Source organism: Prinia subflava, chromosome 8, assembly GCF_021018805.1.
Source record: "Prinia subflava isolate CZ2003 ecotype Zambia chromosome 8, Cam_Psub_1.2, whole genome shotgun sequence".
In the NCBI taxonomy this organism is placed as follows: domain Eukaryota; kingdom Metazoa; phylum Chordata; class Aves; order Passeriformes; family Cisticolidae; genus Prinia; species Prinia subflava.
In genome coordinates, this window is record NC_086254.1 from 506,073 (window position 1) to 530,011 (window position 23,939).

At 48.3% G+C, this 23,939-nt stretch overlaps 1 protein-coding gene across 1 annotated transcript in view; it reads right to left on the minus strand.

The window, feature by feature from the left end:
* Positions 1-462: 462 nt before the first annotated feature.
* LOC134553061 (eosinophil peroxidase-like) overlaps positions 463-23,939 on the minus strand; it is a 37,004-nt gene continuing 13,527 nt past the window's right edge. Inside the window, 14 exon segments of the mRNA XM_063402317.1 lie at positions 463-1,163; positions 3,479-3,551; positions 4,052-4,147; positions 4,386-4,561; positions 4,970-5,103; positions 6,417-6,546; positions 13,526-13,740; positions 14,709-14,946; positions 16,968-17,138; positions 17,562-17,808; positions 19,227-19,387; positions 21,684-21,993; positions 23,615-23,759; positions 23,761-23,819. Coding sequence (XP_063258387.1) covers positions 1,018-1,163; positions 3,479-3,551; positions 4,052-4,147; positions 4,386-4,561; positions 4,970-5,103; positions 6,417-6,546; positions 13,526-13,740; positions 14,709-14,946; positions 16,968-17,138; positions 17,562-17,808; positions 19,227-19,387; positions 21,684-21,993; positions 23,615-23,759; positions 23,761-23,819 — 2,301 coding nt within the window. The 3' untranslated portion in view covers positions 463-1,017.

Consider the following 23,939-nt stretch of genomic DNA (forward strand, 5'->3'; position numbering starts at 1 on the left):
TAGCTAAACACACCAGCAGAAAAAAGCAAATCACTTCATGGCTGGTGGGCATCCTCTGACAGAGAAGGCAGAAGGCTGGACTCAGAAATCAGGAGCTGCAGCTCCCAGAGTGTGTTTGAGTTGAAAGATATATAGATTGGTCTAAAAATCATGAGGTTATCATAAAATCATCACAGAATTTCAGAATCAGTAAGGCTGGAAAAGCACTCTAGGATCAGAGTCCATTAACCCAGCACAACCAGGTCAACTGCTAAACCATGTCCCTTAAGCACCAGAAATACACATCTTTTGAACACTTCCAGGGATGATGATTCCATCTGGGCATGGCAAGGATATTACAGCATACTCCTGCTGTTTGCCTTTGGTTTCTCAGTCCCCAGACATGTCCCTCTCGCCCAACCCTGAAAGCAAAATCTTCCTCAGCTTAAAAGGAAGGCTAAATATGCCAAAGATACCACCAAGCCCTGTAGACACATGTAAGGTCTTTAATTCCCTTCTCCCAAAGCTGCCTTGGTTTCTGTCTGTCATGGCAGAGGTACCTCCCAAATCCTCCCCACGGAAGAGAAAGAAAACAGCACCTTCTCCTGAGTGTGTTCCAGGGGAATGTGGCAACCTCAACCCTCAAGGCAGCCACTTCCCAGGCAGCACAGTCAGAGGCTTGGGATCAATGCCTCTACCTTGTTGGTTCTGAACAGGGAAAGGTGGTTATAAGCAGGCAGCGATGATCACAGGAAGGGCCCAGCTCTGCCTGGGTCCGGTTGATGGGACATTCTCAGCAATATGATTGCACAGAAATATCCAGCAGTCCATCGTGTGTCTGTCCCCCTGGGTGGCACAGTTCTCTGGGAGTGCACAGCAATATTCCCCTGGGAAGCTTCCCTCCTTGGTGGATGTTTTGCCTGTCTCTGGTATGTCAGTGTTGCAATCCACAGTTGTCTCTGCTGCCAGACCTTTCTGTGGTTGCCATGGCCTCCCCTCAGCTGTGGCACACCCAGCTGGAGCTGGAAGACGCGATCACTAACGGGAAGCGCCGTTTGTCATTCCCGATATCCCCTGGTAGGAGGAGAGCATGGAGTCACGGACCTGCTCCGTCAGCTTGGGAACATCATCTGGGCCCAGGCCCAGCGTCTCCACTTCTGGCAGGATCTGGATGATCATATTTCCTAGAAGAAGGTGAGACAGGGGGGAAAACAATATGTGAGTGGTATAGAAGAGCCAGAGGCAGTACAGCAGGAGGGTTGGTGCCAAACAAGGAGATGCCCTCATTCCCACCCCAGTGGTGTGGGAGCCCAGCGACATCCCAAATACACACAGCAAAAACCCAACCTGGGCTTTTCCCATCCACAGAGAATACAAGAATCATAAATATGGAAACAGGTGAATCTCTCCTCCAACACAATGCAATATTTCATAGAGGAAGAGTTTTCACAGTGGAAAGATCTCAGGGTGTGTGTAGATCACGGGCAAAGAGAAGATATTTAATACAACACATCCAAACTGGCTGTTCTCTGTCTATGGATACCAAATTTTGTACAGTCCCTCCTTCCAGAAACACACTTTGGGATGAGAGAAATTGTGGTCAGGATTCTCTGGTAAGTCAGATTTCTTCAGGGAAGCATCTAAGCAATGGACTTGTGTAAACCGGAAGAACATACTGGGGAGTTGCCATCGTGCTCTTCTGCTCTGGCACCAAGAGTCCCCTGTTTTAGCCCAGTGGAGACAAGACAGTGCCTGCACAGACAGAAACCTGGGGATCTGGGGAGAGTCTGTGATGTGTTGCAATGTTCTTGCATGACTTTACACATGTGCCAGGAATGAGATCCAGCAGTGTCAGCAGCAGAGCTGTGGGAAGTAGGCAAAACAAGCTTAGAGAAGAACTTCACAAAAGAAAAGGGTTTGTCCTGTTGGATGGGGCTTGGAGCAATCTGGTCTAGTGAAAGGTGCCTTTGCCCATGGTCAGGGGTGGAATGAAATGAGCTTCAAGTCCCTTCCAACCCAAACCTTTCTGTGATTCCATGATTCTGTGTACATCTTACACCCAAAGCCAGGCTGGTACCTCACTTCACTCCTACTGAAAGAGCAGAGTGATGACAGGGCTGTGCTGAAAATTCAGGTCTCTTGGGAACAGACTTCCAGCAAGCACCAGGCATGTTCCATGAATGACAGTATCCAACACCAGGCACAGAGCTGGGCTTTTGAGGGGCTCCTCAGCACACCCAGAGCCACTGCGGACACACAGAGCTGTCCTGACCCACAGACCTGCGCAGTGTGCAGGAATCTTGACCACCATCCTCAGAATCAGCTCTGGCAAAACTTCCAGGAGGGAAAGTACAAGAACAGCTAACTAGGGTTCTTTCTTCAGTAGTGCAGGTCCTGCCTGTTTAACAGCCATTTGGAAAAGGGCTCAGAGATCAGCTGAGCATGGAATTAGCTAACCATGAATTCCCAGGGTGACTGAAGTTGTATATAGGCAAATGTACTTGCGACTGCAAAAAGTCTTTCCTAAAAAGTTCAGGGAATTCTTAGAATTTCCATCCTTGGAGTTAATACAACCTTTTCTGGACTGGTCACAAAGCTAACTCATCTGTCTTTAGAATTGGCCTTGCTTAAAGCAAAATATTCAGCTGTTTCAAAGATCCCTCCCCAGGAGGTTATTCTTTGATTTCCCGGATCAGGGATGTGAAGGGAAGGGAACAGGCTGGTAAAATGGTCATGGTCCTATTGACCTCAGGTGGGGGAACACTTCCAGATCGAAAAGACTTTTGTGTGTGAACAGGGAGAGGATAAACCCAGCAGGTGAAAGATGACTGGAAACAGGCAATTCCACATTTATCATTTGCACCTCTCTCTCTTTCCAGGTGTCTGCCTGCAAGGGAATGACTACACCCAGGCACAACAATAGGAAGAATGAGAATTTCAGATGCAGAGCCTTTCCTCAGGGAACACCAGGGCTAGCCTGAGAAAGAGTAGGAAGTGGCAGAAATCCATTTTAAGGTGGGCGGCAGCTAAGGGAGCGAAGGAACAGGATGAGTTACTTTTCTCTGTTGGAATTTGTACCATTTTTTCCTGCATTTTCTTTCTGAAGCCCAAGACTTGTGTTATTTTTCCTCTAAAATTTTATCAGTGGCCAGTAGAAATTTTTGTTACCATAAGTGTTTCTTAGCTCTCCATGCACCTGCAGATCCAAGGGCAGCGTGGGGGGGGGGGGGGGGTGGGGGTGTCAGGGGCCAGACCTGCCCCAGGACTCTGCTGCTCCTCCAAGTTCTCTTGAATAGGTATTGGACAAGCAGGGAGAAATCCAAGGGGAGAGGAAAAAGTGATGCCTGAAATGTCCCATTTCTTCATAAGAAGACAGAAACTGCTGTTTTCTGGGCGCCGTCTCCATATGATATGTGGTCCTCTGCCCACCCTGGTCATGGCTACAAGGACTGAGCTTGCACCACCACCCAGACCATTCTTTGCCCCAGGTCATCCTCACCTGGTGTAAACTTCTTCTCCTTCTGGTTGTAGAAACTGTTGTAGGAAGACAACACTACAGGAATAATGGGGACCTGGAGGGGAGGCAGGCTATAGTGAGTATACATATCTCCTTATCCTTCCTCCAAAATTCAACGCATGTTTTCAGATGAATCCTGCATCTTGTTAATAATTATCACCATCAGTGTCACAGCAGACACTCAGAGGATTATTTGAATATTTAGATCATTTAACTGTATCACCCCATGTCCTTGCTACTGGGTTTTGTATTTTCATCTCTGTATTTAGGCCAACAACTGTGGATTGTCAAATTACTATCTACAGAGGCCAACTCAGCAGAAACTTCTCTGTGCAGGACCAGGGCTCTTGTCAAGGGTCCCCACTTTTATCCCAAGTTGTAACAAAGGTTTTCCACTTGTCACAGAATCAGACCCTTCCTGTGCCATCTGCAAACTCCTGAGGGCTCCTGGATATGTATTAAATCCATAGGGAAGTCAGGGACCAGGACCCTGGTTTGCTGGTGGACCACAGTAGGCAAATTGCAGTCCAGGGGAAAAAGGAAGGTGGGTCTCACCTGGGCTTTCACAGCCAGCTGGAAGGCCCCACGTTTGAATGGCAACAAGGAGCCACCATGGTTTCGAGTTCCTTCAGGGAAGATCAAGACACGCAACTGCAGGAGGGAGAAGACATTAGGGCAGAAGGACCTCCAGGTAGAATTCTAATCCACTGCAGAGGGATGGTGCCCTGGGACTCCTCTCTGTACCCCTGACCTCCATTCATGGACACAGAACACACTGATGCTCTCACTCTGTTCTGCTCAGTGCCCAGCCCAGAGACAAAGATCTCTTTCCACCCACACCCGGATTCCTGTTTTCCAGTGGCTCCTCACTGGATTCCTCCCCACTCACGTTGTCCTTGTGCAGGGAGTGTGCCACCTCTGTCAGGGTGGCAATGGACTTTTCGCTCCTCTTGCGGTCGATGAAGATGACCCCTGCGAGCCAGCAGGCCAGGCCGAACGTCCCCATGTAGAGGATCTCCTTCTTTGCAATGGGCACACAGCGCCTCGGCAATATCTCCATCATCACTGCAAGGGGACAGCAAGGACAGAGGAAGTTGTCATCTGCACTCAGGGTCCCACTGGGTAATGGACAGCAACCCTCTGCTCTAGGAGATGCCATGCCTGAAGCTTCATAGAATCCCTGGGGAATTTTGAGGGTCTCCAGGCCATCCCCTCAGGACTGGCATTGAGGAAGAGCAGCTATGAGAGGGCTGTGTTCAGCTGAGAGCCTTGTCCCATTACCCTGGAGAGAGTGAAGCTAATGTAGCTTGAAAATTCCTCTGATACCCTGAAGATCAGCCCTGGCTTGGGGCTGGCTTGTGAAGGGCTCTGTAGCAGCCACTCCTGCCCTTCTGCCTGTGGCACCTGGGATTCCATAAAACCCATCCCTACAGACACCTGGGGCCAGGAGCAGGAGGCAGGATCACCACATACCCATGATGTCAAGGGACGTCTGGTGATTCAACACCAGGACAAAAGGTTTCTTAGTCCTGAGGTTCTCCTTGCCCTTCACCACTATCTGAATGCCAAAGATGTATTTGAGTGGCCGGGTCAACGTGCGCAAATACCTGGAAAAGAGGAGTGGAAATTAGCCAAAGAGATTCTGAAATTTGGGACCAAACTCTGCATCCAAACCAGCCCACCTCACACACTGCTTCTGCTGGTTTCCTACAGACAGCTTTGACCATGACTTGGAGAAGAACAATTAGTGCCCCTCCACAGTTCATTATTTAATTACAGAAGACAAATACACCTTGAAGGTTTCCCTCAAGCCATACATGACCAATGACCCAGCAACTACAGCTCCCGAAGTTCTATGTATCAATCAAATATTAGAAAATATCCAGATTCACACCACACCTTTGCACTCTGCTTTCCTCCCCACCTTGCTGGATTGGGAATACAGGCTGCAGTAAACCTGTGCCTAACCCTGCTGGCTATGGAAAGAGAGGGGTTTGCCTCTAGGTGACATTAGTCTGCAATGCTGAGAGCCCTATTTGAAGAGATATTGGTAAAATAACATTAAAAAGAAAAAAGAAAAAAGAAAAAAAAAAAAAAAAGTCAGGCACCAAAGTCAAGAGGTGAAGAAAATTTCTCAAAGCAAAAGGCTGATGCTCAGTTAGGAGATATGAATTCCCATTGAAGCATAAAATGGAATAGTAAATCCTGCTTCTGCAGCACTTCAGGAGGGCTCAAGCACTGTGGTGCCGTGTAGCAGTCATCTTCTTGTCCCCACTCAGCCCAGGCTCCTGATTGCTACCACCACTGATCACTCCTGGACACCCCACGCAGCCTCCAGGTGAGGCCACAGCCTGGAGAGTCTGAACGGAATCTGGAGAGACAGGATGGTCAGCAATGGGATGGGCTGGGTGATTGCCAGACCTGGGACACCAGGCTTTCACTGAGCTGATGGGGACACCAGTTCCCATGCAGGGGCCAGCACTTCACCATGGTGATGTCTCAGGTGTGCACTGGCTCAGAGTAGAGAATGGGATGAGCCCCTGGAGTGGCTTTCTCAACACAACTTAGTAATAGAGTGCTCAGCCATGGGGAGGAGGGAAACACATCTCCAAAGACCAGATGAAAGAGCTCTAGTAAAAATAGCAATATGCATTACATCCAGGTTTCTGGCATTACCTGCTTTGGCAAATCTGTCACCTTTTACTTCCTTTCTTTCCATAATTTGTTATTCTTTTTATCATCCAAACCAGTATTAAAGCTCACACTCCTTCTCTGAATTACAGAGTCTGTCATCTCCCCACACCAATATACAAGCAATCCCTCCCCACCACACCACACCCCCAGGACCCTCCAAGTCAAAGCAGTGGATAGAGTGGACTCTATCAATGCTCAGGGCAGAAAGGAGCCACAGGCAACTTACATCATGTTGTCCACGTTACGTCCACGAGGAATACTGAGGATGGCAACCCCAATGCTTATGGTGAAGAGCCACAACTTATAGAAAGTCATCTTGCAGAAGAATCTGAATGCAGGTTTCACCTGGTAGAGGACTAGAAAGGCAATGAGCAGACAGGTAAAGGGGTAATGAAGAAGGAAAAGCTCCATCCTTCCAGCCTGGAGCGTGCTGAGCAGAGCAGTGAACGAGTCACGAGCAGCTGGTGATGTAGAGCAAAGGTGAGACTCCCTCCATCAGCTGTGTGTGGGTGGTGCAAAGCTGGAACAAGGTCTGGGAGTGAAGCTTCAGCCAGGCTCTGCTCTCTGCTCTCACCGTGGGAAGCTGGTTTAGCAACAGCACTGCAAGAGCACCAGGAGGGCTGGATGGCAACAGGGAAAACACAATAGCAAAGCTGCCTGTGTGCAGGGGCTGTGGGGTTGGCCGTGCTTGGAGAGGGGGCTCTGGGAATAGGAACCCTGAGGCATTTTAAGAAAATCTTTAGTGGGGAGGGGCAGGATGTATTGGACAGCACAAACCCTGCCCAGAGAAGTTGTGGCTGCCTCATCTCTGGAAGTGTCCAAGACCAGGGTGAGGCTTGGAGCAACATGGGATAGTGGAAGGTGTCCTGGATCACGGCAGGGGTGGAACTGGTTGATATTCAAGTCCATTCCAGCCTAAACCATTCCATGATTCTATGACTCCAGCCTGTCTCACTTTGTGCAAATATTGATCTTCACCAAGCGAGCTGGCTGCAAGATGTCGAGGAAATCAGAAATCAATATTTTGGAGGGGAGAAGGAGAAAAACAGTGATATGAGCAGCCAGATCCTGTTCTACACATTCATGGACTGGAGGGACCAAGCTGAGCAGCTGGACATTCCGCACACAGTGGGAAAAGTGCTGAAAATCTAGACAAAAAGATAAAGCAAGAGCAGTGACTCCCAATGTTTTCCTGGCCAGAGGCAGGCACATGTTCCAACAGCATCTGCATAAGCAAGGAGTAAATCAGGAAAATGCAGGTATAACCTGGCACTGCTCCAACTGCATTTCATCTCTTAAAACAACTGCGTGAAAAGGAACTTTGCAATAGCCAGAATGACTGAGCTGAAAAACAAATGTTTCATGATTCATGATCTGCACACCAGGCCTTGCTCTGGCAGCTGGCACTTCAAAGGAGCAAGGACTCTCAATTCAAGCCAGGACTGAGAGCTGCAGATTCTCAAAAGGGAATAGCCCAAGGACACATAAAACCACAATGACCATCACCTACAACCTAAAGAACAAAAATCCTTGAGGACAGTAAAATGGGCAAGACTCAGTGATATTTCCTGAAGAAACTGAGGAAAAACATAATAATATAGAAAGGCATTGCCTGTGCTCCCAGCTCCTTTGGCTTAGCCAGGGACTCTTCTCCTGATTTTCATTGGAAAACTGGAGAGAGGTGACTGCAGGCTCACTTCTCAGCTCTCCCAAGGCTTCCCTGCAACCACAGGAGATGCAGACAAAGCAAAGAGCTTCTCCACAGCCTCTGAACTGTTCCTGCACCAGCATATGGACACTACAAGAGCCCCATGTGCACACACTGGGACCCTCTGAACTGGTGCTTGTAGAGACCTGGTCCCTGTGGGAACCAGTGCTTAGAGAAAAACCACAGCTTCCTTCTGCTTCTCCAAGGTTTGAACCACCCAACAGTTCCCTGTCAGCCTTTCCTGTATCTCATCTGTACAGAATTATGGCCTTTTGCAACTGGAGGAAAGTTGATTTGATGCACAACTGGTTCATCCTGACCTACCAGAGAGAGGTTCCTAAAATGTAATGGCAGCGAAAGGAGTGGAATGGCTGTCCTGCAAGGATGGCTGTGGTTTCCAAACCAGGGTGCTGTTGTCAGGCTCTTTCTGTAGAAGAAACCTTTGACACAACTCTGCACATAGAAACTGACCCAGAATGTCAGGGACAAAGAAGTCTGCAAGTTCACAACAGTTCACAAACCACTGAAAAGGTTTATTTTAAGTCCCTGTCAGCAATTTTCAAAGACTTCACAGAAACATTGAGGTAGGAAAAGACCTCTAGGATAATTGAGTCCAACCCGTGACTGATCCCCCCACCTTGTCACCAGCCCAGAGCACTGAGTGCTTGGACACTCCGGGGATGGGGACTCCACCACTACCCTAGGCAGCCCCTTCCAGTGTCTGACAACCCTTTCCAAGAAGAAATTCCTCCTGATGTCCAACCTGAAACTCCCCTGGTGCAACTTGAGGCTGTTCCCTCCCCTCCTGTCCCTGTTCCCTGGTAGTAAAGCCCAAATTCCCCCTGGCTGCACCCTCCTGTCAGGGAGTTGTGCAGAGTCAGGAGGTCTCTGATTCCAACAGCTGGTAAATGTCTCTGATGAGTATGGAGAAAGCTAAGGACATTCCCAATTCACCATGGACAGACAGGCAGTTCAGATCTAACACAACATTCAGGCTTCAAGCCCACAGATACCACAATCTGCAGCAATAATTTTCTCCTGTTGCAAGGATCCCCAGCACCTGGATCCATTCTGCTCCTATTTCAGAAGCAGTTGGCCCTTGTGTAACTTGAAAGGTGTTTTCAGAAACTGCAGCTCTAATGAAGATCCCAGTCTCCAGACCAAGTGTGTCCATGCCCTGCTGACTCCCTTCTGCCCCTGGGTCTTTTCACCCTTTCCAGAACCTGGCTCAATCTAAGTGAATCTGAGTTAGGGAGAGGAGGGACTTGCTTACACTGTGAGCTTTTGTCACAAAGTTTTAATGACTCTCCCACTCCCCAAATCTGCTCAGCCACACATTGGCCAGAAGAAAGAGGGGAGCCAGGGAAAGTGATCCAATGTGGTTGGGGAAGGCTAAGAAAATTGTCTTGTTCACCATATAAAGGCTCAGAAGAGGACAGACTGCTGTCAGCACAGTGATGTGTGAGGGAGAGGAGTTGCTGAAGCTGAAGATCACAAGTGACTTCCAAATGCAAAGCAATGATTCCAGCACAAAATATGAGGACAAGATTTTGTCTAGGGAGTGATTCAATGATTCCCACTGAAAATTGCTGGAATAAATACCTACTCTACAACAGATTGGAACAAGCAGAAGTGCAGACACCAGTCTCTTCTCTCTGGTAACCAGGGACAGGACCTGAGGGAACATCTGGAGCTGTGTTGGGGAGTCTAGCTGGATATCAGGAATGGTTCTTCCCACAGAGGGTGCTGGGGCACTGAACAGACTCTCCAGGGAATGGGCATGGCCCCAAGGCTGCCAGAGCTCCAGGAGCATTTGGACAATGTCTCAGGCACAGGGTGGGATTGCTGGGGTGTCTGTGCTGGGCCAGGAGTTGGACTTTCCAGCTCAGGATATTCCATGTGTCTATGATAAGTTATCAAAGGGCAGTGTTGCCTCTGGCCGAGGACAGCATCAGTCACCAGCCTCCAAAGTGTGAAGAGGTCAAAAGGGAATTAATCACTTACTCCTCACTTAAAGAGGCATTAACATTGACACTAAAACCTTCAGAGGGATTGCAGGGTAAATATATTAGAGAAAAGTCATCAAGACTGAGGAAAGCGTTTACGACACTTTGGCTGCAGCTCCACAATGAATCTGTATAACCCTCAGTTTTATAAGGCACAGATCTGCTTTGGAGACCAATTTATGAGAAAGGGGATGGCTAGAAGTGCTTATAATGACAAGAGAAGAGGTTTTACAAGAAAAGGTATTCCAGCTCATGAAGGTTTCTGTGGTATCAAGACAGGTCTGACAGAAAAGAATGCAACAGCATGGAATAGCCTGGGCTGCAGGACTTGCATACATGGGATAGCTTAGAGCCCAGACAGGTGAACTCTGGCTAGGAAGTAAAACACTTTATGACTGTAAATCACAAGGAAAATTGAAGTGGGAAAGGACACCAGGAGGTTTACAGGCCAACCAGCTACTCAGACCAGGGTTAACTGAAAATCTGGAGAACTTGCTCAAGGCCTAGACACTTTGGGAGAATACCCAAGACTGGAAATCCCAAGATTTTTCTCATCCCTGTGTCTCCATCACACCACTATCAGAGGGAATAATGTTTGTCTTTGTCTAAAGGTTACTTCCCTTGTTGTAACCTGCATCTGTTAGCTCTTGTCCTTTCCCTGTGGGAAGTGTCCACCTTCACAGCCACTCCTTAGAGAGACTGAAATCACTCCCCCTCCCATCTCCAGACAGAGCAGATCCAGCTTTCTCAGCCTGTCATTGCAACCCATATGGTGCAGCCCACTGAACACCTTGGTGGGCATCCACGGAGGAAAAATGTATTTAGGACTGGGAGAAGGACCTGACAGGATGAACTCAGGATGGACATCCAGATCTGAGCTGAAACAGGTGGGGGAGGCTGCTGGTGGGAAAGAAAGTGAATGAGAGGCCTCAACAGCTGGGAGTGAGAGCTGCCCTTTGGAAACCAGCAGCAGAAGCTGATCAGGACAAACTATCCCATCCTAGCTCCTGCAGGAGGCATCCCCCACCTCAGCAGCTCCACTGGCCAAGGCAGGCACATGCCAGGCACCCTAGGGACAGTCCCCCTGTTGCTGTACCAGCATTACATACATTTGATCAAGTTACTAAAGTAAATAAAATTGTCCAAATTTTAGCTTGGCTAAAAAAAAAAAAAAAAAAATCATCTGTCTGTGCTAAGTGCACACAGAGGGGTTGTGGGTGATTCTGAGCCAGTCACATCCTCCCCCAGAGGGGAACTGCTGAAGTCAACAGGTAATACCCTATCCCCGAGAGGCTAAACACACACTGGGCTATGTCACCATCAGACAACCAGGAGTGGCAAACCAGAGCTGGAGAGACTGGGACACCCCAGTCACTGCCTCCCACCCATCAGTGCTGACTTTCATAGTTCTGCATCACACAGGAGTTGGGTCAGAGGCTTCAGCAAGAAACACCTTCTTTCATAAACAACACACAGCTTCTGGAACTGCCTTTTCCCAACATTCCCACTGAAAACCTACCACCATCCTCCACTCATGTGTGGTTGCTACACCTTTTATGAAATGCAAAGAACATCTTGGCCTCAGCCCAAAATTGCAATTTATTAAGCAATAATAGGAACATAGCAGGCTACAGAGGGTGGAGAAAGTGGGTTTGATCCCTTTCAGGAAAAGGGGAAAAGCTGGATTGAAACCAGAATAGTTTTTACTGTCTTGTATGTTCAGATTATTCTTACCTTTGCCAGGCCACATCCCACCAGCTCTACAGGCCAGTACTGAGTCACTCTGGCTCATGCAGGCTTCAGGAGTAACTTGTTACAGGTTTCTGTCACATCAGAGGATGTTTTGGGCATTCTGTACTATGGCAAATTACAGTGAGAAAACTCTGATCCATGTGGCAAATTTCTTCCTTGTGTATTGGAGCAAAACCCAACACAGGGCATTTTAGGACAGTATGTTTGGGGTGCAGGACAACTATTTCTTCTCTCAGAGGCATCCTGCCATTAGTACATTTTCTCTGGAAATCAAAGGATTTATTTCTTTCAAACTAAAAAATTGGAGAACAAAAATCAGCTATCATTCCAATGCCCTGGATCATTCTGTGAAGGTTGAAAATTTTTAAAGGAAGGTACAATTCATGTATTTGACAGTAAATCTTGATGAAGCATTGTGTGGTTTCATGGCCTAAGCAAGCAGTTGGTGTGATTTGGGATCAGCATCTAGACAACTCATTTCAGTTGGCTTTGGGATATTGAGTGTTTTCACAGATCTGGGATATCTCTTCATGAAGTTCTTTTATTCCTCAGCTCCATCCCACTCTAAAGGCTTCACGCAAATCAAGCTGAGCAAATGACAGAACCATGCCCAAACATTGCAGGCAGTAAAAGCATAAACACAGCAAAAATTAGTAATTCACCTCGGCAGCTTCCCAAGTCTGGACATCTGGGAAATCCTCAACATTCGGCATTTAAAGTCAACAGAATCTTTTTCTAGAGGAAATAAAATTCATTGTGTTAACAGAGAAGAGCCTGCCACAGCTCCTTGATACCTTGTGTGATTTATTTCCACAGGTTAGGCTAAAAAAGAGGAATCAAAACCTGATATTATGAGAGTGTGGCAGGACCTGACTGTCAGAGAAACAAAGGATGTTTTGTTTGGAAAAGGCACTGGAACAGCCTGCCCTCCTTCAGGGACAGCCAGTCTACATCTACTTCCCAGGGGTTTCAGGGAGAATTTTGGAAGGAATTAGACTTCAAGAATTTTACAAATCCTGAAGGCAGGTGAGAGAAATAATGTAAAAATAGGCAACAGCTGTACAAGCAGAGATCAAAACCAGAAACCTTTCCATAGACTTGGAATTCATTTTCAAACATTGAGCTGCTTTTGGCCTTACAAGTATCTTGACAGATAGACAGACAGACAGAGAGAGCAGCCTTCTCAGTCTGGGCTGTTTCCCATGCAGAAAACCCTGGCATCAACAGTGGAGAGCTAAATAGAAAGTCTATTAATTAGAAAAAAACCCCAGAATTCCAGAATGGTTCAGGCAGGAGGGGACCACAGCAGGTCCCTGGTGCCGCCTCCCTGCTCAGGCAGGGCCATCCCAGAGCACAGGGCACAGCATTGTGTCCAGAGGGCTCTGCAATATCCCCGCTGAGGAGACTGCAGCCCCTCCCTGGGCAGCCTGCTGAGGGCTGGGCACTGCCAGGGCAGAAGTTGTGCCTCCTGGGCAGGGGGAATTGCTGGGCTCAGTCCCTGCCCGTTGCTCTGGTGCCACTGCTGGGCCCTGGAGCAGAGCCTGGGCCCTGCTCTGCCCCTCCCTGCACACAGGGACACCCAGGGCTGAGGGCCCCTCTCAGCTGGGGCTCCTCTCCAGGCTGGACAGCCCCAGCTCCCTCAGCCTTTCCTCGTTAGAAAAAATTCCCAGAATAGGGCACTTTTTCTTGGTGTGCCAGAAAATCTGCATTTTGTTGGAGCCACTCTAAGTATGCCTGGGGTACTGGAGCACCTAAAGCTGTACCTGGCACACAGGTCCAGCCCCATGTTAGGCAGCTCAGTTTTATACCCCAGGGCATGGCTTTTTCAGGGGTCTGCTGACAGGACTTGGTGCTGTTTGCAGATCATACCTTGCTCCTTAGTGCTCTTTGACTTCCAGGGTCTGAGGTCCAGGTTTGGGATCTGACTGCAGCTCACAAAGCCATAGGGGTATCTGTTAGCCCGGAAGATATTCCTTGATACTTTAGTGATGTGGGTATTGTCACATATTATTCGTGACAAGGAGATTTTGGCCAGTGAACAGCGCTGGCGAGGAGTGAAAACCCCAGGGTTCTGCCACCAAAACCTGCAGGAGAAAGAAGATACAACAGATTTTTGCCTTCTGCCTTCTTCACATTGATGACTCCCACAATAGTAATTCCCATTAACACTAGTTTCTTCTGCCAAGAACAAATCTGAATTTCTGTTATTTAAATCAAGAGCCCTGACTCACCAGTTGGATACTTATCTTGCTTTTCTTTAGGCCATGAACAGGTAACAAAGCTGCAATTGAATGAATTGTCTTCAGATGAGGCACAGGTATCCTCTATCAAATAGGAAAGGCTGCACAGACTGTGCATAGACTCTGCACAGGCTGTGGTTACAGCTAAATGATTGCCATGTTGGAACAAGCCCTGTAACTATTCAGTTTTTTAGAAAAGGGTTAATTTCCTGCCATAAGAACAGGATTTCTAGACATGCAACAGACTGTTTGACTCTAAGCTCCTCATCCTGAGGTTTGAGCTCATCCTAAGTCTTTCTCAGCAGAACTGTTTCCCAGAAACATGGGTTGTGACCCCATTTTCAGGCAATATTGCAGGCAGGTACAGGGATCTTGAAAGCTTGAAATGGAGAACATAACTCATTGCTGCACCGAAGCCCCTGAGCAACCTCAAGGAGGAGTAGGAATTCAGGTGTGTTGAAACCTCAGCACTGCTTAAGTGATTTTGGCTGACAAGAAAACCCCAACCCACCACATCCTTCACAAGCAAAGACCAAACCCTGCCACGTGTCAGAGCAGAGGGTTCCAGTTCAGAACCGGGGGAAGGAAGAAGAAATAGTGAGATATCACTTTTCTGGGAAGTGATCTCAGCCCAGGACCTCAACCATCAGACAGGGGGTAAGAACATCATTACAAAGAGAATGAAACTTTTGAAGGAGTACTGAAAAAAAAGCCACAAACAACTGGAGTAGTTTTCAGATCTGAGAGAAGGAATCTGCATAAACTCCAGCTTCCCTGTACTTTAGGGTTGGGACATCCAGCTCCCTTCTTACCTGTCCCCATCACAAATGTTCCTGAACTGGGTGCCAGTGAGACAAGCCATGAGAGGCCCAACTTGGCCTCCTTTCACAAAGGGCTCTGCAAGGTCCCCAATCCAGATGTCAATATTCTTTCGTGTCCCACAGAGCTGCAGGAACTTCCTTGCCAGGTTCTGATTCCTCAACACTTGACCAAGTGACTTCACTCCAGAGGGCTGTGAAAGCCCACGGAATTTTCTCCAGGAGTTGTAACCTGCAAGTAGCTGGATGTCAGAGCAGATAGACCAGTAATGTGCCAGTAAATTTCCCTTCTGGAAAGATTTTTCACTCTCTTTCCCAAAGCTGGGACACTGGCAGGGTACCAAAATGTTTAAAATATTTTTCTATATTTCTGTTAATGCTACTGCCTTCCCTCTCCTCCAGAGCCAGTTCCCACTGCCTGGCCTTTCAATGCTGTTTTGGGAGAGCCATGCCTTTGCAGGTGAGAGTTGTTCCACCACCTTCCAGCAATGTTCTGCTCCACTCAGCAGGGATGCAACTGATATTGCCTTCACTGAAAGTGAACCTGAATGAGATGTTGAAGGCCCCTCTCCCTGTACAACAGTAGAATGCCCAAGTGCTTCTCCACAGCTGGCCCCTGTCCAGCCATGGGGACAAGCCACCCACTTCACACAGCCCAAGTTACTGCAGCCACCAGACTTTGCCAGCTGGACTAATTTTTCTGGACTGCAAACAGCTAAAAATCCACTGGGCCACAACTGGTGCATAATTCCGCATCTTAGTGGAGGAGATGATATGATGCTGCAGCAAACGCCTCAGCTGTAAGCAGGATGTCATGGAATCATGGAATTATTTGGGTTGGAAGGGATAATAAAGCTCATCTCATTCTACCCACTGCCATGGACAGGGACCCCTTCCACTATCCCAGGGTGCTCCAAGCCCCATCCAACTTGGTCTTGAGCACTTGCAGGGTTGGGGCAGCCACAGTTTCCCTGGGCCCCCTGTGCCAGGGCTTCCCCACCCTCACAGGAAAGAAATTTTTCCTGATATGCAATCCAAACCTACTGTCTTATGTCTAAAAACCAGGGAGCATTGGGAGCAAAAGACACAACATAAGGTGCCTGGATGACACCATTATCAAACAATTCCAGGACACTGAGAATTTGCTTAACCAGAAAATAATTTAGGGGTGGTTTTTGACCTTGCTATGCCATTACCACCTTCATGGATGTCTAATATAAGGGAGTACAGCATTCATAGGTGGGCTGAGACCTAAAGCTAAACCCAAATTCACTAGAAATTCATGCCACTCCCACCATGTCAGGTCTGGAAACCCAGGATTTGTGGTTCTGATCAGGTTCTGCATGATGGTGTTCCTCAACAAAGCACAGAAAAATCACAACCTTCTGTTGTGGCCAAGGCAGAGCAATCCTGTGAGCTGATGATGCACCTGGATGTACTACAAAGCCTCTCACTGGGCTTAAAACCCATGGATCCAGCTCAGTTTTCATCTCAGTTTCAAACAGGAGCCCTGTTGCATCTCTCAGGATCTTGCTGACACAGCAGCTCTGGGCTCTTACCTCAGCCTAATGACACTGTTGGGCAACGACCCACCCAGGAGCCACCTCTGAAGTGCAATCAACAGTCTATTTCTCAAGACCATCTTGCAATGCCATTACACTGGTTTTGCACCTTGCAGAGCCCTGAGAGTGGTTCTGACATCCTTGGTTGTTGTTTATCTCTGGGACACAGATTTAATAGAGAAATTATGATGAGATTTTCTTTGCATATTGGAATCTGCTCTTCCAGTCATGCATGGCTAGGCTGGACAAATACAGATGGTTGCAGAGAAGTCACAGGGGACTTACATCCCTAATTCCACTCCTGTGAACTTGTTGCTGAACTATTTTACCAGTTTTTTTCACTTGGACAATAGAAATGAGTCGGTCACTGAACATCAAACTGTGGTCTGTGCAATGCCCCACACTCTTCTGTCTCCATGTCTCTTATGCAGCTTCAGCCAGGCTTTACCTTCAGTGCTCAACCTCCATCCACTTACCTGTGGTTGTTCAGAAACAAGGAAAAGGTTTGGGAAAGAGCGTCATAGAATCACTGAATATCCTGCATTTGGAGAGATGCATAAGGATCCCTGAATCCAACTCCTGAGTAATTGCAGCCAAGCATTGGCTGGAGAAGCTTCTCAGTGTTTAATCCCAAAAATGCCTGATTTCCACTTGTTTTTCTTTGTAAGCTCTGCTCCTACAGCTGACTTACCTGGAAGGCCATGATCTCAGCTGCGCTGCATGTTGAGCGCAGCTAAATCAAACCCAACCCTTTCCACCTGCTCAAAGAGCCGGTCCTGGAGCTCGCCCACCACCATCTGCTGCTGCGTCATCAGCTTGGCCTGGTTGGCCATGAGGCTCCGGAGATAGGGATCAATCCCACCTGCAGAGGTGGCACAGGGAAACTGGCACCAATTACACCTGCAGCAGGGACATGTGAGCAGTGCAGAGAAGTCAGTGTGTGGCTAAGAGGCCCCAGAGAGGTGAGCACAGCTTATATTTAATTATAAGCTTCTACTACATGAGAATCAATTTCCCTGCAATTAAAAGAATTAAGAAGAAAATACTTTGAATAATATTCTTGGAGGCCAGAGCAATGAAGCAATCAGACCATTCTGGAACATGATGGGCTGCTCTTGTCTACAGGGGACAGCTCTGTTGGACAACTCTGGCTGGTAGTAAAGGCCATTTAATACATTGAACACAAAATGCTTTTAAATTTGGCTGAAGCAGGAGCTCATCAAGAGAGGGCAGGAAAGGATGAATGAAATAAACCCACACTGCAGAGCTTCAGAAAAGGATTTACCTTCTTGAATGATCCTCCAGATGGCAAAGAAGGAAGTTCTGAGTTGAATTTCAGGAGTTATCGGTCTGTAATATTCATCTAAGCGGCCAACAGTTGGAGGGACTGAGGCATGAACAAAGCGAAAAGCCAAGGTGAAGACATTAGATATCCGAGAATCCACAGACTCACTGTAGCGCCGGTAGCAAGGAATAAGCCTGCGGAACCTGCATCCCAATAGGAGAGGCAGGTAGTCCCTGTAGGTTATGATCTAGGGGGAAACAAGGAAAGGGTGAACTGTTAATGTCTTGGCCATCAGTTTCTGTGGAAACAAAGTTGGTTTTCATGTTCTCTTTGCCACAACACTCTGGCAGGTCAGAGCAACATAATAATAGGTTGGACTCAGTGGTCTCAGAGGTCTTTTCCAATCAAATTGGTTCTGTGATTCTGTGAACAAAAAGCCTCCCAAATACTGGCTCCTTGTCACCATTCCCATCAGGCAGGCAGAACTGCACTCTGTATGCCTCAGATGGCAAAGATAACATCGGCAGGTAACAAGGATAGCACCACCCACAGGAAGCTCCCTGAGTCCTCTCACAACAGAGATTTCCAACCCTGCTGTCATGTCTCTCTGGGATATTGAGGAGGCAGCACAGTATAATTAAAAAAAAAAAAAAAAAAAATCAATGTCAGTAGGAGAAAATGGATTAATTGTCTGAATACTGCATGAAGATGAAACCATTGATGTAAAACACAATGATGGAGATGATGCTTTTTAGAACAATCCTTTGTTGTTTGCCTTGCCCAATATGTTTTTTCAACAATACAACAATATAATAACATTTTTCAACAATTTAAGTTGACAGCATAAAAACATAAACATTTTGATATTCCCACTTTCTATTTTGTGTTCCCACTTTTTATTTTGTGTAACACCAGCTCAGAAGACAGGCTTCAAAGGAGGTGCAGTGCTTTAAGAAACCCCACGTCCCTTTCTCTCATAGGATCCAGCCTTCCCTGCCAGATGTAAAACCTGATCTGGCTTTGAGGCCATTCATGCTCCAAACTGGAGGCTGGACAAGAGACTTCAGGAGTTCCCTCCCAAGCACAGAGGTGTTTGTGTGACCCCAGGATCCCATTGGGGGTCAAGTCTGGGGTGCAGCCCAGTCCCAAGGAGACATCATGACTGGCTGCACCCACCAGCACATGGGGCTTCTTCACAGAATCCCAGAATGGTTTGGGTTGGAAGGGACCTTTGAGATCATCTCACTCCCAACCCCCTGCCATTGCAGGCCCTCCTGCCTGCAATCATTGAGAGGAGGGGGTTCACAGCCTGAGGAATTTTAATCCAAATTTCCAGTACAATTTTATGAGGTACAAAACACAGTTAGAAAATGTTTTTCTCTGACTTTTCCGTCTGTTCCTCAAACAAAAATGTGCCATTAAAAACCTCATCAAGGACTTTGTAAATTTAGCAATAGAGGGATATCAAAGGTTCAGGGGGATCCCTCTGTGCTTGTCATTTCATGTATCTCTGTGATTTTGCTTTGGTCAAAATGGGCTGGTGGAAAGAATTTGGTCCTTTCACCCCGAAATCCTGCACCCTTTGGCCACTCCACACTAGCACAGACCAACACGTGAACCTTGTGAGATTGCAGGCAGAGCCTGGATCTGGTACCAGGCTGGTACCTGTATCATGGCTCCCAGGATCTTTCGTGCCTCCGGGTAGAGCCTCTCATCATTCCAATGCGGATTGAGGCTCCTCAGCTTTCCAGCCAGGTGGTTGTACTCCCGCACAAAGAGCATGTGCATGCAGGCCAGCTCCAGCATCTCACTCCCATGGGTGTCACCTGGGAGGGGCACACACAACACTGGAGTGGGAACGTCACATTGGGAAGCACATACAGAAGAATTGTTAGATGTCTCAATATTTGTGTTGTGAAGAAAATGGGCAAGAAGGAGGAGAAAGAAACCAAGGATTGGACAGCACCTGGCAAAAGCGGAATTTCTGCTGAGGCAACAGAAGCCAGGTGCTGTCCTGGCTGTGCTGAGAATCACAGAGAGGTGGGGAAAGTTTCAGTGAAAGGCTGGGAGCATTAACTTAAAAAATTGAATACAAGTAGGTGTTCTCCAGGCTTCCATATCAGAGACATTTGGTCTCACTGCTCAAGAGAGAAATGCAAATGGGCAGAGGGAAGTCAAGATGGCCAAGGAAGCTCTGAAAGTCAGAAGGTCTTCTTCAGACCGGCTGAAACTGTGGCCAAAGCAAGGTGACAGTCACAAACAGGCTCTCTGGGAGTTAAAGGGAAAGCAAAATAAGTCAGCTTGGAGAAGTAAATTACAAACAGCATCACAATGAAATATCAAATCCTTCTTCAAACCTCTGGGGCAGGAAACGCAAGAGCAAGCAGGTGATGAGAGTACAGACACTCACTCAGAGAAAAGTAAATGTCGTATTTAGTCCCGTTGTCCCACAGTAAATAGAGGGATTTGCTCCTGCACTTGGCACAGAGCCCTTTTCATCCACTCTCAAAGGCTGCCTGTGAGGAACTGCGGAAGGAGGAACAAAAGCAGCACTGTGAGGCTTGCATGAGCAGAATGCATCCAGCCAGAGCTTCCAACAAAGCTCTGGGAGGAAATGCTGAGCCCTGGGAGGCAACTGCACATGTAAAACTCTCCCAGTTCTCAGGGACCGGAAAAGTCACAAACAAGACACTGAATTCTCAAAGGCGCTTCTGAAGCAGACTAAACTGATGACTATAAAATAATTGATGGGTCTGTTCCAGCCATGGAACAGGAATTGTTCCTTGCTGAGAGTCCACAGGGCCCAGAAGCCCCTTCTGGTATCTCATACTCCTGCCCACTGCTTCTCACTGGGCACCTGCCTTTGGCCACAGGTCCTGTGTGGTCCTCACCAAGGAGAGACCTGCATGGAGCTAGGGGAGCAGGTGAACACATGGAACAACTCGTGGGACAGATGGAATGCTGTGGGAGCCTGGAGGGAGCATGAAACACCATGAGCTTTGAAAGAGGGACCTGATGGATTCCAAGGACCATGGGGATATTCAGAGGAACTTCAGCCAGAAATGAAAGTGGCCAAGGGAGTAGAAAGCTCCAAAGCTGTTGAGACCTGTCATGCCCTGAAGCTTTCTCCAGCAGTGCCACAAGCAGCCTGGTGTGGCCAGAACCAGCAGGAGCCAGCTGGAAAGTCCTGCTCTCCAAAAGAAATAAGGCAGGGAGTGAGATGGATAATAATTAATGAGATGTATCAGGAGCATCCCTCCCTGGGGTCCCACAGGCTTGTGGAAACCTCCTGGTCCTCAGTAGCAGCACCAGGAGAAGGGAACAGTGCTAAGGACCCATAAGGCCAGTTCTGTCTCTGTGAGGGGTCAGAACATGGCAAAGGGCAGCAGTGGGGGAGAGAGCATTGGCTGTGCAGGGATTTGGCTGGAGGGAAGGCTTGGCTTTGGGAGCCTGTCTGGCTTTGGGAGACCATGCCCAGGACCAAAAGAGTTATTTTGGTTTGAAGAAGGGGTTTAGGCAATACCAAAAGCACGAGAAAGGATAAATATAGCAGGAGGGTGTCCTGATGGACTGGCTTGGCCAGAGTGCTCCCAGTGCTCCCTCAACCTTCACAGTGGTGGAAACAAGCCTTAAAAGACCACCTTGATCTGGTATTGGCCTCCTTCTCATTCCAGCTGGGATCCGAGCTCCTCTCACAGTACAGCAGGGATGTGCAAATTTTCCTGCTGTGACCCAGCACAATAGTTACACGTGTTCTCATCCTGCTGGGATAGAGACAACCATGGAAGGACAAGTACAGAGCAGCCATTGCCTGCAGGCCAGGCTGCCACTGCTGTGCCTGCTTGGCTCTGTCATGGTACTGGTTCCTAGGTCACTCTGGGCCCTACACCAGAGCTGCTGAGCATGGATGGGACACTTTCACTCCAGGTTTATCCTCACAAAGAAGACCTGGAGATGGTGAAGACTTTCCTCCTGCCTAGCAGAGCCCGTATCAGTCTTTCATGATTTACTCCATTGTATTTCCTACTTAAATAAGAAAACCAAACAACTAAAGAAGGGAACTGGAGCTGGTGGAATTGTCTGCTCCAGATTCCAGGTTTGGGGTGCAAGCACCCAACTCACCTGCAAGACAACAAGGGATTCGAGCTGCCCTGCTGGCCTTGAGGCAGGGCTCCTTCCTCATGGGACCGAAAGGCAGGTATGCCCTGCCCCTGTCCGTGAAGTTGTGGTTCACAGCCAGGAGGCCACCCTGGCTGCTCCGGTCCTGCAGCCGCTCGGCCACGGCCTCCTTGTACACGACGCTGCCATCCAGGAACGAGGTCAGTGCGTTGATCTGCTCCCGGACCACCCTGCCCCGAGGACAGGCGGCAGCCGAGTGGAAGAAAGGGAGGCAATCCCTCGTGTTGGTGATTCGGGGGTTGTTGGGTGGGATCTGCAGATACAGAAAGGGAAAATTCATCAGTACCTCGGGAGATGGAGCCAGGCAGGAGCTCTCTCACAGGGTGTAAGTCTCCAGCATAAATCTTGAGATGAAGGGTCAGATTGACAGCAGAGATGCTGCTTTTGGAGCCCAAGTCCTAAACAGCCTGGAGACACCTAGATTTCCCTAAAGTTCTACGGATTCCTAAAGTATTTCCCCTGAAAATAAATATATTGGATTGCATCTTTAAGGCTCAGTTTTCTTTTCTTCATATCTACACCACAGACAGTTGTCATCCAGAACTTGTGACCCTTCCAGCATTCTCAAATACATGTGAGGAAAATACTCAGTGATGTTCCATCCCATCATAGTTTTTCTTGAGAGGAATTAGGAGGACATGTGGGAGCCAGAGCTGCATCAGAACTTCAAAGGCAGGAGAGCAGTGCTGCAGGAGGGACATGGATATGATTTGGAGAAAAGGAGGCTCGGGGGGACCTTGTGGTTCTGCACAACTCCTGACAGGAGGGGACAGCCGGGGGAGTTGGGCTCTGTTCCCAGGGCACAGGGACAGGAGGAGAGGAACGGCCTCAGGCTGGGCCAGGGGGGGTTCATGTTGGGCATCAGGAGGAATTTCCCCATGGAAAAGGTTATTGGGCCCTGGAAGGGGCTGCCCAAGGAGGTTTGGAGTACCCATCCCTGGAAGAGTCCAAGGAAGGGCTGGAGGTGGCACTCAGTGCTCTGGGCTGGGGACAAGGTGGGGATTGGGCGCAGGTTGGAGTGGATGATCCTGGAGGGCTTTTCCGACCCCAGTGACTCTGTGATCTACTGGAGCAGGGACCATGATGTGATTCCTGTTAATGCCATACACACTGCTGGGAGATGTCAGCATTCCCTCGTCCTGTGCAGAGAGCACCTAAGTCCCATGGATTTTCTGGGGTTTTGACACTTTCCAGTGTCTGTCTGTCACATTTCCTGTTTTCCAGGCATCAGTTGTGCTACCTTTGCACTACAGCTCCAAAGAGAAACTGTTGCCCGAACGCAATAATCAACAACACGGAGGCAGAGTCTTCAGTGAAAGCTGCTCCCCACCGAGAAAAGAGGGACCAGCCTGTTTATTCTTTTCCTTTTATAATCTTGTGGGTCTGGGAGCACATTGGCTCCTGGGGTTACTACCCCTTCACCCCACTGGCCAGACCAGCTGTCCACCAACATTATTTTCAGGCTGGAAATATGTAAACAAAGGACAGTGAACAAAAACAAGAAGGGTTGTTTATGTTCCAAAGCGTGAGAAAGTGAAAGACTGACCCTTAATATCGCAACAGTAGCTAAAGAACTGACTCCATCTTACAAGCAAGTAGAAGGCTTTAAAAAATCTCAGAAAAACCAGGGCAACAAGAAACCACATTGCTGAGGGAGATGGACGAATGCCTGGAAACCTGGCAAAGGCTGTGCCTGAACCCAGAGATAGGCCCTGAAACACAGCACTGCCACCACACAGAGTGCTCTGACCTCCTTGGCCTGTTCTGGGAGGATGTTCCTCCATGGCCAAGGACCAGGAGAGCCACCAAAATCTCCTGTTTGGAAGGCAGATGCCCTCTCCCTTTCTGCCCTGGAAGAAGGAGGCTGCCTGTACCTGGATGGGAAAGCACGGAGGCTCCTTGGCACAGCTGGTGTCACAGTCTATCTCGCCACTGAAGGGGACTCTGGCTGGGGTTTCCGGGCTGAAATCTAGATCGTGGTCAATGAACTGGCCCCACTGCATGAACATGAGGGATCTTCTGGTCCATCCGCAGCTGCCCCGGGGGGAAGCGGACAATCTCATTGGACACTTGCCTGACCTGCAGGGGTGAAGGCAGAACACGTTGGTGGGAGTTGACGTGTATGAATGGGTGCACCCAGCTGCGCGGTTGTTAGGGGTTAGATTTGCCTCTTTTTCACTTACAGAATTATTTCCTATA